Source organism: Eutrigla gurnardus (assembly GCF_963514095.1).
Source record: "Eutrigla gurnardus genome assembly, chromosome: 4".
Lineage (NCBI taxonomy): Eukaryota > Metazoa > Chordata > Actinopteri > Perciformes > Triglidae > Eutrigla > Eutrigla gurnardus.
The window spans coordinates 21390130-21409808 of NC_139918.1; the positions used below are offsets into that span (position 1 = coordinate 21390130).

The window sequence follows — 19679 nt, forward strand, 5'->3', positions numbered from 1 at the left end:
TCATAGAAGATATTCATGTAATTTCACCAATGAAGTAAATTTAACCTTTGTAAATATATACAAGAAAGTTGTGTCAAAAGATCCCATCAGACTACTAGCTTGGTATCGCTAGAAAGTAGAAATTCTAATACACCTCAGATTCTAATTTTACATTTTGCAGACACATTGACATAAATCTATGGTATTGTCAAAGTATTTCACCTAGGAATAGGTTATTTTGGCCCAGAATGGCAGATTTGAGTTACTTACATGTCTGCAGCGATTATAGTCCACCAGAAAGCCTCACAGATCCGCTGGAATAGGAGCAGGCGGTCTGAAAAGTAAAGCCAAAATTGGAGTGCATTAAACTTGTATTCTCTCTACTGCCCATAAGGGGGCGACTCCTCAGCTTACAAGAAGAAGACTGATTGCATGCAAGTCTATGGGAAAATTACCCTACTTCTCACTTGATTTATTACCTAAACATTGTAAACATGAGTTCATGGTATCAATCACTAGTTTGAAGTGATTTTCAATACAGTATGATGTTCATTTTTTAATTACAGTCACATTTAGAATCAAATAGACGATCATTTTAATGGTGATATTGCCTCCTAAATTTAGATTTTATTACAGGATACATTTATTTTTCCTTTATTGCATCTCCATTTTCTCTTGAATTAATTGAATATAGTTTAGATTCATATTCTTTAGCTTCTTACCTTTCAATGAGACCATATATGCATTTAAGCCTTATGGCTGAGGAACTATTAATTTGCGGTCTATTATTTAGCTGTTTTTTTACTGAGGGATAGGGTGAGATAACACAAATATATCTTGGTTGAATAGAGGCTAAATAGGTCAGAAGCTGCTGTTGACAGAAAGTGATCAAAATTGCAGATAAAGTCATGTGGCTTTGTTATACATGGCTTTTATTTCATCGTTATCATTATTTTCTGAAACACTTAACAAAAACAGACTATGAATGCAACATGTGTTTTCACATCAGCGCCCACAGAGACCTGCCTCAAGTGATAGATCAATATTTTCGGGGTCCGCCTCTAACCTTGTGTGTTGCCCAGTGAGGGTCCTGCAGTCGGAGTGTGCGGCGGATGAAAAACAGAGGCCCCTCTCATGAACGCCAGACCCCAACACAGCTGACATCAAAGCTTCCCTCCACGCTCACAGACAAGACACACAGAGAGAGGCCAAGCAGACAGAAATCGAAGTGATACCTTTTATCATGTTTTTTTTCTCTCAGCGGGGACGTCCTTAGAGCGAACACCAACATAAAGCAGTTCTGGAGACACAGACTGAAGAAACAATCACTGATAATTGATATTTGAACACCCGCTGAGGAACAAAAGGATAGCGATAGCTCTCAACTTCAGGCCAACGCGTATAAGTTCACAGATCCTCAACCCCAGATTCACATTCAGCTGAATGAGATGTTTGCTTCACCTCCGTCTCTGCTTTGACAGGCCTTTGCGATAATATTGTCGAGGTTGTGCCGCTTGATGGACCTTGCCAAGTGGAGGTTGACTGCGGCCCTCTTCCCCTCGGGGAGGAGCCGCAGAGGAACGTGGGATGGTGGAGTCCTGAACTTGGGAGGTGGGAGAAGACGAGAAAGTCTGTTACGTCTGGAGACAATTACATTTGAGCATTAAGAAATGTTTCTGACTCTTCCAAGAAGCTTTCCAGTGACATGTAATTTGTATCATTTCTTATGGCGTGCACGTAAATCACAGCTGTCTACGCAAGGCACAAGAATCTTTCGCAAGTGACTCCAGTGTGAGGTTGAAGGGGCAATCACTCAAGTCCCATCATTGGTTAAACTTGTGTTCATGTGCTGGGTTAACTTTTGACAGCTTTAGCTTCTTTTAAGAAAAAAACCCTCCTCAAAGCTCAGAGAATGAATTATATTGTACCTTTATTTATAAGACGCGAGCCACCTGCTCTAAGGAACATGGAACAGGATGTATGAAAATGAAACTGTTTGAATGGTGGATCGGATTAATTTTGATATAAATGCAAAGTCCAATAACTATTTCTTCTAGATGATATTTTTTTGTTCAGAAGAAAGCCTGACAAGATCCACTTACATCAGTCAAGATGGGCTGTAAGCATGTGTAAGGGTGTATGAGGGAATTATACAGGCAGGTGTAACTCTTAAATAGTGAAATATTATGTTCTGTTGTGTCATTTTTTTATCAATCTTTGTCTGAAAAAAAGCCCTGAAATGTTAAAAAATGACTGTGTGTCAATAACTTCTGCACAAATTGTAGTGACTTAATTATCAGATGCAGAACCTCCAGCCATGTGTCACCCCTACATCTTGAAACAGCACTAAAAGGAAATTTCAATCTAGAATCTGCATGTCCTCTTTAATATAATACCGTATATTTGAGCAAATATCATAGATTAACAATCAACAGGTGAATCAATATAGTATGTAATCCATGGGCAAACCCCAATATCTAACAAGTCGGCACTTTGCCTGTGCAACACTAAACATACGATTAAATACTAGTAATCAAAATCTTTAAGAAATAATTAAAACAAAATTACAGCTAATTGCTAAATGTATTTTGATCTCCACAGGATTCATCACTAGTTTTTCAACAAGATCTTTTTTTATATTGTAATCTGCTAAATGTGTTTGTCTGAGTATCAGATTCCAGGTTGGGGCACATAGAGATAACATTTTTCATAATCAGATTACAGCTGCTATTCCTTTTCATGCCCTGGGCTACTCCCCAGATGTACTCTCCAAACAAATGCTGCCTTTAGATCGGTCAGTGTGATCACTGAGGGAATTTCATTAGAGGGAGACCTCCATGACTGAGACCGATAACAGCAGGGGAAGAGGGCAGGAGGAAGACGAGGAAGACTGAGAACAGTGTGGACTGTGTTTGACCAAAGACAGTGCTCGTTATCTGTGCTGAGTGGTGAGGAGGAGGAGGAGGAGGAGGAGGAGGAGGAGAGAAGAGAGGGCAGAGAGGAGGGGAGGAGATAAAGAGGAGAGAGGAGGTGACACGGAAGGAGGCTAGGGAGAAGGTGATGGGAACAGAAGGAAAGGAGGAGGAGAGATGAAAGGGAGTGAGAATGGGAGAAGATAGAGATGAGGAGAGGGGAGAGGAAATATAAGAGAGGGATGGTTTAGGAGGGGCAAAAAAGGAGTAGAAGAGAGGGGAGGAATGAAGGGAAGGAGAGGGAGAAACAGAGAAAGAATTTGGAAGAGGGAGGAGAGGAAAGAGTAAAGGAGAGCATAGAGGAGAAGGCAGGGGAGTGGAAAATATAGGGGAGAAAGGAGGGGAGGGGGAGATACTTAAAAGAGAGGAGAGGATGTAGAAGAGGGGGAAAAAAGAGGGTAGAGCTGGAGAGGAAGGAGTGGGAAACCAGGAAAGTAATGACCAGGAGAAAAAGACAAGGGAGAAGGATGGAGAAGAAGAGGAGAGACAGGAGAGGAGTAAGGAAAGACGAAAGGAGAAAACAGGAGAGATGAGGAAGAAGGAAAGCATGTAAGGAAACAGGGCAGGTGGAGATAAAGGGAGCAGCGTAGCAGAGAGATAAGGGAGGAGAGAAGGGGGAGACGGTGACGTAGGGAGTGGGTAAGGAGGCCTGGACTCCCCACTGAGGAGTGATGCGATGGTAATCTCTCAGCTGGAACATCTGGTCCGGCCCTGAAACACAATGACTCCTGCGGGCTGATGGCAGCGATCCGGCCGGCCTCTTCGCTCCCAGTCCCGTCGGAGATGGTCCGATAACCCTCGGCAGGTCAACGCCACGGCGATCAACAAAGACGCACCTTGTCTGCGGACGCAGCAGGTCAACAGTTAATAAACCGGCCTCTATGTGGTATCATGGGAAAGGAGGAAGCTGCTCAGATAGGAGCTCCTGTGTTCAAGGTGACGAGTGAAGGCCCCCCTCCTCCGGGGAACATTCCTCACGGATCCTCCTCGCATTAACGTGACGTTCCCCCCGAAGATGAGCCGTTAATCGAGTGTTATTTTACGGTTGTGTCATACTCTTAAGTGCTGCCCTATAAATCAGTTTAATAGTGTGTTTGTACAGTAACGGGCGATGCACAGTTGGATGATGATTCTCCTTTTTTTGTTGTTGTTTTTTTAGGTTAAAGACGCCTTGGAGATCAGATCAAGGATATAAAATGTCTCATGAAAAGACACTGGAGGACAGAGAGACATGATGATCATGCAGTCCTCGTAACCAACAAAACTCCAGATGGTGCTCAAGTGGCGGACGACATCACAGGAGACTCTATGGCTCATGAATGTCAGCAACTCTGATTAAAAGACATTCTGGTTGAGAGGGGGAGGCTTTGCCATTCATGCCCATTTATCACATGGAATTGTTTGTATACAGTTGTTTTATTCGCCCCATGTGTGTATGTGTGTGTGTGTGTGTGTGGGAGAGAGAGAGAGAGAGATGAGATGAATGTAATTAAAGTTTTTTAATTAGACGCTGTTCTTTTCTGGGAAGCCTGTGGCAGCACTGGGTGGAGCCAGAGTGGAGACAGGAGGTTTGTGGTCTGGCCGAGGGAACCACGCCGGCCGGGGTAATGGAAACCGGGTGTTCACTGTACACATATACACACATATGCAATCACACACACACACACACTCTCACATACACACTCTCACATACACATGCACTCGCGCCCACACACACATAAACCAAAGCTGAAGAGAGAATAAAACACACACAGAAAGCCACAGAAAGTTATGCAGACTTGAATCTGAATGCACAGCCCCCACGATACTAATGTATACCACACACACACACACACACACACACAAATTCATTCATGTGACTACCTGCATTATAGAATTCAGCCTGCTGACACGGAAAATCCCTAAATAGTGATGATATGTGCATTTGTATGCACAGACATGCATGCAAGCTCACGCATACATAAAAACAAATGGGGACTAACACACACACACACACACACACACACACACACACACACACACACACACACACACACACACACACACACACACACACACACACACACACACACACACACACACACACACACACACACACACACACACACAAGCTCCTCCATACTGATGCACAATCCTCACGCACAGGCACGGCTGAGTACACGCAGAGAGGCACACACATGAATGCACACTCACTCGCCGCCTGTCACTCACTCACGAATGTGCGTGCACAAACACACACACAACTCATTACAGATGCACAAAGCGCACACCGACACAAACACTCTCCGACGCAAGCACATACACACGCATGAATGCACACTCACACTCTCCACCAACTCCCCCCTTTCCTCCCCCTCCCCAGTCATTACACATGCATACACATGTGTGCACACACACACATAAATACACTCAGGCACATGCTTCAACACACACACACACACACAATAAGCCTTCATCACTCAAATCCCTTGGCAAGCACTCACACACGCACACCCATATACTGTAATTCATGCATACATTACACGTCAAACCTGGGTACGTGTACACACACACACACACACACACACAGTCACGAGACAAAGGCACACACACACACTCGGCCTTAATCAGTCCAACAATGAGAAATAAAACCATACCCTGCATCATTCACTGGCTTTAATGCACACAATATCTCTCACACACACACACACACACACACACACACACACACACACACACACACACACACACACACACGCAGTGCCAGGAAATGCAGAAAACAGATCCTGGGCATCAGCAAGGCCCGCCTTTTCCATTAGACACTGACGTCAGTTTTCCACCAAACTGTTTCACCCCAAAATTACAGGCGATCAAACTCTTCCTCTGTTGTCAGTTAAGAATAGATCAATCTGGAGATCTATACACGCAGCAGGGAGGGCCACTGCTGCAGACGCTGCTCCCTCCAAACGGTCATAAACAGGCAGATCTGTCAGACTGAGCTCAGACTGTGTGAAACCCTGATACTGCACCGGGGTCAGATGTATGGAAATATATGGAAAACAGTGAGGCGTGAGAGCGCATACATTTCACAAACGCCACCATAGGGCTTCTCGGGGAGAGTGGCTTCCTTTAATGAACCCCGGTAACTTCTATTCTAACGTGCCACCGGCGTAGTCCGGTATTCTTCTAGTCCCGGTGGGTCAACGCGAGCAGGTCAACTCGGGCAGAAACGGGTCAATCACTATGAGCAGGGCACCATCTAGTGTTGTGTGGAGAGTATGAGCTGCTGGGAAGTTTTTTCCCCTGAACGGAGAAGCACAGCCATGTTGGGTGCTTGTTTGCCGGCTTTGTGTCGTGTGCAAAGTGTTTTCACCCTCGTGAAACGCACGGGTCACCGAGAGGTTACTTTCACATTGGAGTCAAACTAAAAGAGCAGAAAGCAACCCAGAAGGTGCAGTGGACTTCTGGGTTTGGTGAGAGACTGTTTGCACAAGGGGGCTAATAAACAGTCCGGAGGCTGAAACACAGCTGCATCTCTGGACAAGAGAAACTACAGCTAAAGATCCATTATTCGAAGCAGAGATGCAACTATCATTATAGAATCATCTGCTGATATACTAGTCATCAAAAATGAAGGGAAAAAAAACACATTTCAAAGAGTTGGTGTACGATGACGTAACACAAAGAAAAAGCAACCAACCGTAAAAACAAGGACATTGGAACACGATTATTATTTTAATTGGCAATTAAGTTTCACATTAATTTGGAGTCCATTGATTTATTGTTTTAGCCTTAATTTTCAGGATCCCTGTTATTGTTGAAGCCGCAATACTTAGTCATTGAAAGAGAATTAACCAGCAAATTTAAATACTTGTTTTAAGAATCAAAAAGAGTCAAGTTTAGTTGGACGGTGAAAAAAAAGGTCACCTTGGGCTCTGGGAAACGGAGACGGCGTCTAGGAAGTACTCAGATTAATCTGGAATGAAAATAATCAGCCGCAGACCCGAGTGTTATATCGTTGTCCAGGGCAGATCTTTGCTGTGTGACATCGTCATGGAAACAAAGACACGGCAGCACGGCTCTAAAATCTTCACTTTACTTTCCAAATACACACCTGTAGCCCCGCCGGGTCGAGTTTATGGACCGTGAACAGACACTCTCAACAGATTTTAAATCCATAAAGTTAATATTACACACAGTAATCAACACATGCCACAGGTGGATCCGTTTGTGCTTAAAAAAGGTGGAAATTAACCTCGAAAAATGCTTCATCGCAACTCAAGAAACCAAACACCTCATTATCCGACGTTTGAAAACCGGTAACCTCCACAAAACAAGCCCGACTCCTAACAAACTTCACATCTCCCCATGTTTTCATCAGGACAGAACAACGATTCCACTCAGAAGCAAAGCTTTCAGGTTGTTTTGGGTGTGGCAAAGATGCCTCTGCTGATAAAAAAAAAGAAAAAAAAAGAAAAAAGAAAGTGAGTTTGCAGGATTTAAATCCAGCTGCCGAGCTCTCTTCAAAGAAACACAAACTTTGGGAAAAACAATAAAACACAGCAAATGGTGTTTATTGTCAAAGTGTAAGAGTAGGACAATGTTATGTGTGCATAATTCATTAATGTGTACTCTAATTGTGCAACAAACTAAGCTACAGTATATACAGACATCTATCATTAACTGTTGATAGCTGGATGACAGTTATACTGTATAACAGTAAATCTAGTTGGCCGGTTGCTTGGGCAGGACAGCCTGAAAAGACAATCCACCAAATCCCCAAGACTTTGGTATCATCTGCATCAAATGCAAAATAGTGACTCTTACTCTTACAGTGTAATATCAATCAATACAACTAAACACATCCATTAAAAACATCCACATGAATATACTCAATGCAACAAATGTTATGCAGAAAAATCTTCTTTTCCCCCTCCCCGCCCGCCCCCCCCACTGCCCTCACTCTCTCTCTCTCTCTCTTTTATCTCCATAAAATCCAGTCAAGGTTAAACAAACATTTAAATGTTACATATATCCCATAAAAACTAAAAGAGAATAATGTTATGAGAACCCCCGGGTCTACATAGCAACGATGCTCTGGTGAAAAATATATGTATAGTAGAGTGAACTAAAACATTTACATGATTTTACAGGTGGAAAGAAAACACCGTTTTTTTGACATAACTCTTTTGAATAATAATAATAATAATAATAATAATACAGCCCCACAGTCTTATGAACATGCTATGGTCTCTTGTTACTCACTCCGATCAGTGTCCGTGTGATGCCAGGCCGGCGGCCTGTCACAGGGTTGTGGTTGTGTCAGTGTGTATACATGTTGGGGGTTTTTTTTCCGTGGGAAGTGACTGTTGTATGGATGTATATGTGCGTATATGTCAGTATGAGCGTGTTCTGGTGCGCCTGCAGGCTCAACAGTCCCCTGAGTTGTGCGAGTGTGGCCCGGTCTCCATTTTCCAGTCTCTCTGGTCGGCGGCCTCGGCCTGGCCGTGCTGGGAGGCGGCCGGGGACAGGGACATCGTTCTGCGAGGGTTGCCGCTGTGCATGGTGTTCCAGTGGCGCTTCAGGTCGGACGCTTTGATGAAGGCCTTTTCGCAGGAGCCGCAGTTGAACGGCCGCTCGCCCCGGTGCTGCCGCTCGTGGTCTTTCAGGTGGGACTTGTGCTTGAAGGCCTTTTCGCACAGTTGGCACGCGAAGGGCCTCTCGTTGCTGTGGACCCTCTCATGCCTCTTCAAGTCGGGCCCCCGGATGAACGCCTTGCCGCACACCACGCACCGGTGGGGCTTGAAGCCCGAGTGGATCTTCAGGTGCTCCTTGAGGTGCGCGGCGGTGGTGAAGGCTTTGGGGCAGTGCTCGCAGGCGTAGGGGCGGTTGGCGGTGAGCAGTCGCTCCTTTTTGGCGTTGTGGTCCAGCGGCTTGGCGCCCGCGCTCTGGCAGGAGCCGTGGTCGCGGTGGCCGTACAGCAGGTACTCCAGCTTCATGTCGCTGGAGGACGAGGAGCCCCAGCCGTGGCTGTGGGGGTCTTTGCTCATGTTGGTGTTGTAGTTGTGCGGCTGGGAGACGTGCGAGCCGCCGGGGCCCATGCTCTCCATCCCCTGGTCGTAGAAGCTGTTCTTCCTCACCTCCTCCATGGCCAGCTCCTTCAAGATGGCGTCCTGGGCCCTCATCCCGTGGTCGCCGGGCGCCTGGTTCTCCCGGGTCTTCATGTTGGTCAGCTCGCGTTTCTGGGTGCACAGGTTATCCAGGAAGTTGATCCCCAGGATCTGGCCGGACGACATCATCATGTTGATGTCCTTCTTCCGGACGGCGAGCCGGGCCGTGTACATGTAGTTGAGCACCTCCTCGAAGATGTCGGAGCGGATGAAGTCCAGCTCCACGATGGAGTTGTCCTCGTCGCTCTGCTTCTTGAAGAGCTTCTTGAAGTAGTTGCTGCAGGCCGCCAGGACGCAGCGGTGAGCCCTGAATTCGATGTTCTCCACCACCACCACCACATCACAGTGCTCGCCCTCCATCCTCTGCTGGTTGAGCATCTTCAGGAAGGTGGCTTTGTGGTCGTAGTCGATATATCTCAGTAAATCAGACATGTTGCCGGTCAAATTGGAGCAACCTGAGGAGAGAAAAACCAGAGAAAGATTCAAATCTGCTTTGCTTGGCCACAATAAATCCGGCGTGTACATAACGTGCACAGCTGAGGGGTGGAGCGCTACTTGCACGCTTCTTATGATAACGCATACAGGTTTTTTTTTTTAGTAGAGGTGCAAAACAAGTAAAACTTGCAAAGTTACATCGCGTTTGTTTACAGATGTCCGTTAAAATGCAGAGAGTAAACAAAAGTAGCTGAATCAATCATGCAGAAAATCTTTAGAAGAGAGAAAAAAAACCCCTACAACGATTAGGCCCCGATAGCGGTAAAAGCCGCAGCAACGCTAATAAAAATATAGAAACGCCAACAGAAACAAACAGATGCACTTTTCTTAACTTCCGTCGTGCGTTTTAGCCGCCGAGCTCGCGTGACAGTCGCGTCGCGTGCAGCAGGGATAACCTTAGCAGGAATATTTCACATTTCACTGCGCCCAGCCATTTTGGTCAGCAAGCCTCCATTGGCATGTTTCTGGTGTCTTTTAAAGCAGTTCACAAACAAGCGGAGAGCGCGGCGGAGAAAACCGGGCGGACGAAAGGGCCGAAGCGAGAGCCCGCGTGGTTTTCCTGCTTCGTCCGAAGCGACAGAGACAGAATAAGAAATGTTAATACCCGAAGCCCTGAACGCGATCCCTGTGTTGTCACGCAAGGCAGTCGACGACGATCCAGAGCTGTCGTTTTTCCTCTTCCTCCTCTTGTTGTGACTGTTGGGCTTCACAGGAAGCGCCGCGCTGTTCTGCCGCCACCTACAGCACCGGAGCGGGTACTCTATCGGAGATCGTCTATGCACGAGAGGAGGACTCACTCTGCGCGTTTCTGCCCGCCGCTACGCTCAATTTGTTACTAGAAACGTTCCTCAATGGCTCTTTATTAGAAACACACGCTTAATAAATAAATACACTGAAATTCAATTCGACTTACGGGACACTTTGGGTCACGATCCTGCACAAAACCGTTCATCACTTCATCTTTAAAAGCATGTTTTCATATTTTGCTCTTTTGGAATGTCCATGATGGATACACAAAGATGACGTGCACCCTAGGGTGTCCTTCCAGGGGAGAAAACATGACGAAGTGCGCACGCTGGTGCCCCTCAGACAGACTTATTTTTTGAGTACTTGCTTTTCATATTTTATGTTTTTCCTACCATAATTTTTGCACCAAAGTAACGGAGGCAAATTCCTAGTATGTGAAATCTAACTAAACCTATTTCTGATTTATGATAATGTGCAATAATGGGACATTATGGGCAGTATAATGGACATACATCCTTACCCATTTAACCCATGATTTTGGTTTTCATGTTGTTGATACTCTTTTTACGTATATAAGTATTAGAATGTATATTTGCATTCTTTGTACTATAACTGCTACTACAAGAATCCTTTCCCTTTGGATAAATAAAGTCCTGTCTTTTGTATCTACATGGATCACTTAATCAACATACACTAACCACGAACTTCATTCAACTAAAGTAAACATCCAATATTAATTCCATTGCAATCTGTACTCTAACAATGTATTGAAGGCTAAACACGTCACTATTTATTAAAAGTTTAACACTCAAAAAGTCAGTTATTCCTCTTCATCAGGACTATGTGGGCGTGATTTTACTGGCAGTGGTCTGGCAGTGCAAGCACTCCTGGTAATTAGCACTGATGATAAGAGAACTGTGTCCATGCTGGCAACGCAAGCACATATTTTAGATATTGCTCGTAAGTATGACATCACCAATCAGCAAGACCAAAGCAGCACTCACATGAATCCCTGTTGAAATACCCACAAACTGTAGAACCTTTGGCAGGACATTTTGGGTTAGTGTAGTGACTTGTTCATTTTTAATTTAAGCCTTTGATCAGTATATTAGGTACTTACAATCTGAAGACATGATGGTTATCCAGAGGTACAAGACAGCTCATGTGGACAGCTCTGACTTGGAAATATTGCAGCAATTCATTTTATTGCACTTTGCAGGTCAAAGCAGAGTCAGCCTTTTTTTTTTTTTTTTTTTTTTAAATCAGCACGTACACAGGAGATCATTTGAGTTAGACATTAATTTGAAGGTGGAACAAACTGAGACCGTTTGTGGAATGAGGTTTTTTTTTCAAATTTAGTGATCAACATGTGCTCGTTTTTACGACACCTTCGCACCCAGCAGGAGAAGCGGAGTGAGAGCTCTCGCGTTTCACCCCTCTTTGGCACACGCGCACGTACACAGCGGGGCGGAGCTTCAACAGCCTGCGTGCGCTCAACATAATTACCTCTAGCTATAAAAAACGTCTTAATTACCCCGAGGGCGCTTCTTTAAGCAGAACAATTAAATGTTTCGAGCATTTGGTTTAATGAATAATAGATGGAGTACAATTTACGGCTCCAACCCCCTCCCATTACTATAGGCTATCGATTTATTCATTTTAAGTCAATGTTTAGGCTTAAATACTTCTATAACCATCATTTATTGCCCGAGGACATGGAATTACTATTTGGACTCTTATCGCTCAGGTTGTTACTTGAGCCCATATAATTGTTGGTGGCTTTATAAAAAAATGTTTTTAATTAAAAATCAAGTTTAGACCTGACAAAGATTACATGGTAACCTCTCAATTTATAAATGAGCCTACAGACAATGTAAAAATTTAATATATTAAAAAGTCAAGTCCCATACCATAGCCAGATAAAAAAAAAAAAAACTTTGTTGACAAGATGTTTTTAACACTGATCATACCTCAGTATGCCCAATCAAATAATGGGTCCAACGGTGACAAAAGTTTCACTACTGTGGTCAACATTTTATTATTCCAGAAAGGAAACAGCAAATTAAAACAAATGCATTTGCCACCTTTATTTCACCATTTTGAGAGAAAACATGGCTGTACACGAACAATACTCAGTTATTCAAATGTTGTTGAACAGATGAGGGAGGCGTACAGTTGACATGTTCACAGGTGTGTGTGTGTGTGTGTGTGTGGGGTGATAGATCTCTATTGGCTTTGCATCTAATTTGGGCAGAGCTCTGCAGCCTGAGCCCTTTGCCTCAAGTCACACAAACCTGGGACCCGTGCTGCAGCCGGTCATCTACCCTGGAGAACATTCAAAGCCTGCGCAGGCACATAAAATCAATTTCTCGCACAGAAATCTTGATTCCTCGGCCAAACGGACCTTCTTGGTGGAATCAATCGATGAGGAAACATTAAAATACTGAAATTATCAGATAAAAAGGAAAAATGCAATTCAAGTAGACGTGACAAAAATCAACCGTGAAAGATAATTTGCTATTTTCCTATGAAAGCGTTGATATGTACAGAACTGGGCCGTAGTGATTTCTATAGTAGTGGCATACCTGATGGAAAATCAGCGGCTTGTTGTAGTAAGTGAGGCAATACTTGCTGGCAAATGAGGTTGGCACTTCTACAGCAAGGTATAATAGTGTATGCTCTCTAACATATACAGTCTATAGTAATTTAAGTTTCTGGAGTGATGGCTTTATTTCATAAATAAAACGTTGCTACAATAATTACTCTCAATAATCATAAAAATGCATCAGAGTCATAAGGCAGTGAAAGCAAATGGTTTGCTCGCTGTGCACGCAGGGACTCGGCACGCAGGTGGATCGAAAACCATTATTTTAAAAAATCGTACGTTTTTTTCAGTATAATCTTGCCGTTTGTTTGCAACATTGCGTCCTTCTCATGCAAGATGCATTTACTTAATTTGCAGGTGATGGTTGCGACTAGCGGCGGGCTGCAGCTTTAGGAGAGTAGGAGCCTTTCTAGCCTTCAGAGAGTCCCAGAATAACACGTGGAGTTCTAGATGTTGGATTCTGGGAGGTTGAAAAGAAAACAGCCCTCAGTGTTACTCCTGGAAGAACAGAGGAAACGGCAGTTAGTACATTCTGCATATTAATGGGAAATGACGCTTCAGCGCCACAGTGTACCCAAAGGCTGAAAATCAGCCTAATAAGTAAAAAGGTTACGGTAGTTTCCCACCATAAATAGATGCACAGAGTCACCAAAATGCACGAACACAACATAGATACACACAGGCTTATTGGCTACTTTACGGCTACAACTAACCTAAAAACAAACATTTAACTATTTTATTACCCATTTTGAGCATGACCAAACACAATGAGTCAAAGACTGGTGTCACAACTGAGAAAAAACCCCACAGAAAGCGATCATTTCTCTTATCTGTACGAGTGTGGTTTGAATTTACATTTTTGTCCAGGCAAATTAAAACATGTCTCACAGGTCTCCATGCTTTGTGAAAGATCTGCTATCTGGTCTTAATCATAGTGGGGGGGGGGAGGGAGGGAGGCATTCTGGATTTCTAACTCATCCTTTTTAGCAGAACAATATGGCATCTAGATTTTGAGATTAGTTACTCATAGTACAGATTAAAGGGCCTGAAAGAATATATTTGTTGCCTTAAATACATTTAACATGTTCACCCATTAATGGGCTAAACTGAAATATAGTATTTGCTAAAGGATAGTCTGAAAAGGTGATTGAGATATTATATGTTTATCATCATTTCTATTCCAAACTAAGAGTAATGTATTTTATAAAACCGGGATATTATTCTGTAAACATGGTATTAATGATGATTTATCAGTGACATGATTCATCAATTAAATCGTATAATATCTAAAATATGAGGATGACAAAAAGCGTGGTGTGCTGGAGATGTGTTTTGATTTTGAAGGACTTGAACTGGAGCTCAAACTGGTCTGCACCTTGCTCTATGCGTGCTTAAAGGAAGACGACATTTTAACTTTTGACAATGCCTCGCCACATTTCTCTGATACGGTTTAGCCCACAACACTCTGTGTGTATCTACAGTGCAAAGAGATAAGCATCCAAAATACCAGAGAAAAGACAAAACATTTAGCATCGTGTTAATAGCGCTGCTCAGAAACGCTGCAGTTCTGACACACAAACACACAGATATTAAACAGCACACGAACACACGCACTAACAGGACTGAGGGCAAGGCCGTAGAAACAAAGCCAAGCATTCCCATCTGGTGAGTCACGCAAGTACACACATGCACGCTCGTCATCCCAAACTGGGCGCCTTGGGATCGCTTCAGTTAAGAGCTCATGAAGTAAACAAGCCTCAGAGCCAAAAGGTGAATTAGAATAAAACCGGACACGTTTCCAGATTCAAAATGCTTGAGAGAAAGGGTGGCAACATGCTCTGGGTGCGATGGAATGAGAGGTTCCCTCACGCAACTCCACACCTGAACTAATCCCCACAATGCTGCCAGCGGACAAGTTGAAACACAAATGGCTGCATCTGTATCTGCAGAAACGCTGCCAAAAGCACTGCTGACCTATTTATTCCCCCCACGCAGAAAGGAAGAGTGCAACTGAAAGGAGCAGTATGTCACAAATTGTTTCAAAACACAAGTGTCCTAGAGACACAGTTTTAAAATGTCAGGGATTCACCTCACGCATGAACATCTCTCCCTGTAAAGACTGTCCAGTTAGGCTGCTGGATGCTGCCCGTCTATCAAAAACATTCATGTTTTTGTTGAGCATTGTGTTTTTAAGCAAGGCAGCATATATTAATCTTTTTGTTTCTTTGCAAATGCAACACATTTTTGCACATCTTTGTGAAAAAGTGTTCAGTTAAAGTGCATCGTTCTTCTTGTGAGAACAGAGTTGAAAATGGACTGAAGCCCGTCTGTGTTCACTCCAGATCAGATTTCAGTCCATACGGGTTCGTTTGCAGACACAGACGCGGCGCTCTGAGAAGCAGAAGCCGGTTCAGCCGGTATTTAACTGCTCATCACGGCTGCTGCACTTTTGAGGCTCCACAGCGTGGACAAAACGACGCATACATAATGTTTTGACAGCATATTGCATGACATGAACATTACAACCTTTCCTTTTTTTGTGTTTTTCTGTACTATTTAAAATAATAAAATAATTGACTCTGATTTTAGGAAGCAGTTTTCACATGTTGCGGTTGTTTTTTTAAATGACAACCCAATTGTGAATACAAAAGGAGAGACAGAGTGGTCTGTGTTACATGATCACGACACAGCAGCTCTCTCTAATAAAAAAAGGGATTGTGTTTTTTTTCCAGCAGGGGGGAGTGTTGCAGTCAAATTACAAAAGATAGCATGAGACTGCAGAGAGCATTATGGTAGGGGTTTTAAGGCTTTGTCATTACGAATTGAGACTATAATATCTGGTGCGTGTGTGTGTGCACACACGCATCAGCCGACCTTTTCCCTGCAGGAGGAGTGGCGCTGGAATGACAACAGCATGATGCATTAGCTGGAAGTGCTGCAGAAGCAGGGCTGTCTGCACCAGTGAGAAGAAGTGCTGATGGGAAAAGCAGCATGCCCAAGAATGGAGACCAGCTTGAAAAAACCCAGTCCGAACCATTCAAAACCAGACTAATACGGACAGGGCTGGGACCAGGACTGGGACCTTGTTGTCTTACCTGGGTCAGTCCTCCCCCTCCTCTGGTGTGATCTCTGTCTCTTTATGTACCACTACTTTGGTCACTGACATGTCAGGATGCTGTTCTTTAGCCTCCTTTATGGCCTGAGCCAGAGCCTATATACAGGAGTGCAGTGCCAGGAGGGATCACCAGGGGGAGACAGAAAACGGGGAAGGCGGGGAGGGAGCGGGGATGTTTGATTGTGAGTCAATATGAGCCAACGGAGAAGCCACTTTTAGTTACATTTGTCATAGTTCCAGTATTTGTTAAAGTCACATCACAAGTTAATCATGTATTGTGTACAATATCACATGCTAGGTCTATATCATGTGGTTGTATGCTTGGAAAGTACAAGACAAGGTCCGGCAGGGTCACTAGCATTTTACTTGTTACTCACTGCTCATATCCATTTATTCACTTTAGAGGCAAAACGAAAATCATGAAGAGAGTGGATCATGAATGAGAAACAGGATGAAAACTCTGAGAGACCTGATCATGGTCGATGTCTGTATCTCCTGTGATGACAATCCTTTTCTCAATTCTCGTCTCTGAAATTCCTCCTTTCACCGTCTGACCAACGGACGACAGAAAGACCACTTAAAATTCAATGCACACACATAAACATGTTGTATCAGTCTAAATCCTTGAACGGAGCCACAGAGGATGGGAAGATTATATGAATTGTAAAAGTAAAAGATCCAATTCCGATTTTAAAGGATTTAATAGCAAAAATGATCTCCTTAAAATGATAATTCATTTTATTCTTTCAGGGATTTAGACTAATATAGTCTTCTATGATAGTATACTAAATATATTTGGGTTTTGCACATGGTTTTGTAATGGGTATTATTCAGCAGCACCACATGGAAGTCACACGTCACTTTCATCAAGTGAAATTGAAATGACACATTATGTCGCACTGAATGAGAAATAATTCAACAGCAGCTGTAATGAAGCAGCGATCTCGGCTGCAGAGAGTGACAACGCGACAGGAAGTGCTATGTTGTATTCGTGTCATGTAAACAAAGCACGTACCTAACAGCTGTGCACTCAAGATTAGACTAGAGACGCAGCTACTTAAAAGATGGGCTGGTTGTACTCCCACCTACCTTCCACTGTTTGTATTAGAAAACACAAGCTCATATTGTGATATTTAGTGGAAATTACATGCAATATCGCCAATAGCAAGTAGTAAACATTCAGGCGATCTCCCTCCAGCCAGCTGCCACCATATTAAGGTTTGTTGAAGCACCATGAGTCTGTGTTTCCCCATGCAGGAGTGTGTACTACAAAGACACACTCGTCTCCTAGGTGTTCACTTTTAAGTTCTGCAGGAAAGAAAGGCTTAAGCAAATTTGCATAGGCTGCAGTCGTGTTTGAGGCTTCAAGTGTTAAGAGACCGAAGAGGACAATAGATGAACCCCTGACCTTTGTGATGTGTGTGGTTGTCGTGGTGCTGGTGGTTTCCGAGGTGATGGTCTGAGCACTCATCAACACCCCGGGGTCGACGTCGCCATTAGTGTCAACCTGTTGAAAAGCAAAACACTCCATTCGGAAACTGTGTGTGGGTGTATTTGTACATACGCACACACAATATGTAGACATGTATACATTTTGTACCTCTGCAGACTCATAGGTAATGGTTTTTGTCTCTGTGTGGACTACAGGCATCTCTTTGGTTCCCACCTCGACATCATCACCCTAATGAAAAAAGGCAAATAGGCACAAATAAACGCATGCAGAAGGAGTAGAGCAGTTCCAAACCTCCAACTCATTCGCTGTAAAATAGCCCCAGCCTGTTTTACACTAAATCAAATCAACAAAAATAAATGCCGCATGCTAATAAACTAAGCCAAAGGCTGTAATTGAAGGGCTTGAATGTCTAAACAATCATGCAGTCATGCATTTCAATCCCTGATCCAGTGAATGAATGGATACTGGAGAATGCAAATCACAGGTTTTCGATCAAGTGTGCGCACCACATCATGAGAAAAAAGGTCCCCTGATCTGCTCTGCAGCCAACCGTGAAGTTAGATGCACATCCATGCTTTCGGTCGAGTTTTGCCCTTGATTATTAGTGGAAGATTGTGTTGGCAGGAGGGGAGGGTGGAGGTGAGGTTACAGGGCAGAGGCCACTGGCACTGATGCAGGGTTACCTCCGACTGAGACACAGCTGGAGGTGGACGGGTGAGTTGGGCGTCTGAGGTCAGGGGTTCAGTCAGAGCCACTTCATGAGGGCTGGACTTCCGATCTTGTTCTTCCATTTCTCCTCTTTCTTTATCTTGGACTATTTCTTCTCCCTTCACTTCTTCCGATGCCACAACTTTTGAAACCTCTAGAAAGTCTTCTGCCGGTTTCAAATGCAGTCCCTCCTCCTCCACTTCTTCCATCTTTCCACCTGACTCCTCCTCATCTGTTCTCTCCATTTCATCTTCTGAGCTGTCCATCTGTGCATGGTATCTCTCTTTTTCAAAGGGCAAGCGTTTCAAGGTGTCTGGAAAGCTCTTTCGTCTCTCGTCCTCTGCTGCTGGACATTCATCTACCTCTTCATCCGCCTCCTCAATACCATTTTCTAACTCTGTGGGAACTTGTTCCTCAAAATACAGCACTTGATTGGAGAACTGGACTCTCTTGCCATCTGTGTGCTCTGTCTGTCCTGTGCTTTTTAGATTTACTAATTCATCTTCCGTGTCCTCCTCCTCTGAAGGCAGCTTCTCTTCCTTTCCACAATCACTGATGTATGCAGGAGCAACAGTGAATCTGAAACTATCCAACGCCTCCTCCTCCACACTTGCATCCTCTCCCTTCTCATCTATTACTTCCTCATTTCCCCTTTCTGCTGCTAAGGTCACCACTGCAGACTCTGGCGAAGCGCTGCTGCCAGACAGGCTCTCATCTAACCCTACATTTGTTGTTTCTGGCTGTATTTCTGCTACCAGTTCCGCAAATGCACACTGTTTAACTGGCTCTGAAGATGGTGCAGTGCCTGGAACACCAGGTTTTCCTGGTGGATCTTCTAAACTATTGCCTCTGAACTCTGCTGTAGTGTGCACGATCTCGGTCTTTGCTACCTCTGGGGTCTGGATATTCACCATTGGCCCTGTAGAGTCGGCCGGCGCTGCCTCGGTCGCTGTAGCAACCACTGCCATCTTCTCCGTTTCAGTGGATGTCTGTGAACAACAATTGCACTGTGATTATGTTTTTGCTTCACCATTTCAAAAAGAAAATCCACTCGGTTTCACATCACACCTGGAAGAGAAAAATGGTTATGTAGGTTATACATTCACTATAGAATTACATACAATAGGCAGAAATATCTAAAGACAATTAAGGTTTCAGTCACACCAAAACCATTGCAGTGTTTGTATTTTTAAATTTGTGAGGACCAGAGAGGAGTGGTCACCTTTTCAGAGGAGGAAACCCATCCCAGCGTTGACTGATGGGACAGAGGGACGGACGAACAACAAAGAGAAAGGAAAAGAGGAAAGTCAAAAGTCACGGTGAACATCAGACAAAGAGTGAAAGGAGAAAAGATGGAAAAATGAAAGGTCTGAAAAGTAAATATTGTAGGGATTGTATGGAATACCATTTGTGTAGCTCATTAAAACCATTGAACCAAATGCCAAGTTGAACAAAT

General features: G+C 43.9%; 3 protein-coding genes across 5 annotated transcripts in view; 1 reads left to right on the forward strand and 2 right to left on the reverse strand.

Annotated features, from left to right (window-relative positions):
• The window catches only part of rab31 (RAB31, member RAS oncogene family), a 188389-nt gene that overhangs the window by 69557 nt on the left and 99153 nt on the right, over positions 1–19679 (forward strand). The gene's annotated exons all lie outside the window — the stretch shown is intronic.
• Positions 7891–10352, reverse strand: LOC311013021 (zinc finger and BTB domain-containing protein 14-like). Its single transcript, XM_084008883.1, has 2 exons — positions 10200–10352; positions 7891–9555 (listed from the first exon to the last, which is right to left on the reverse strand). The coding sequence occupies exon 2, from the start codon at positions 9530–9532 to the stop codon at positions 8360–8362; it is 1173 nt and encodes a 390-aa protein (XP_083865009.1). The 5' UTR covers positions 9533–9555; positions 10200–10352; the 3' UTR covers positions 7891–8359.
• LOC311013017 (band 4.1-like protein 3) overlaps positions 12405–19679 on the reverse strand; it is a 35411-nt gene continuing 28136 nt past the window's right edge. For all 3 annotated transcript variants that reach the window (XM_084008875.1, XM_084008874.1, XM_084008873.1), the window contains 7 exons: positions 19446–19478; positions 19114–19212; positions 17663–17743; positions 17471–17569; positions 16532–16612; positions 16043–16158; positions 12405–13445 (listed from right to left, as the gene is read on the reverse strand). In XM_084008875.1, the coding sequence (XP_083865001.1) occupies positions 16048–16158; positions 16532–16612; positions 17471–17569; positions 17663–17743; positions 19114–19212; positions 19446–19478 (504 nt within the window). In that variant the 3' untranslated portion in view covers positions 12405–13445; positions 16043–16047. The remainder of the gene's footprint in view (positions 13446–16042; positions 16159–16531; positions 16613–17470; positions 17570–17662; positions 17744–19113; positions 19213–19445; positions 19479–19679) is intronic.

What these genes read in the sequence shown, in the direction of transcription:
- LOC311013021 (XM_084008883.1), bottom strand. Translation starts at nt 9,532, where the DNA reads ATGTCTGATTTACTGAGATATATCGACTACGACCACAAAGCCACCTTC.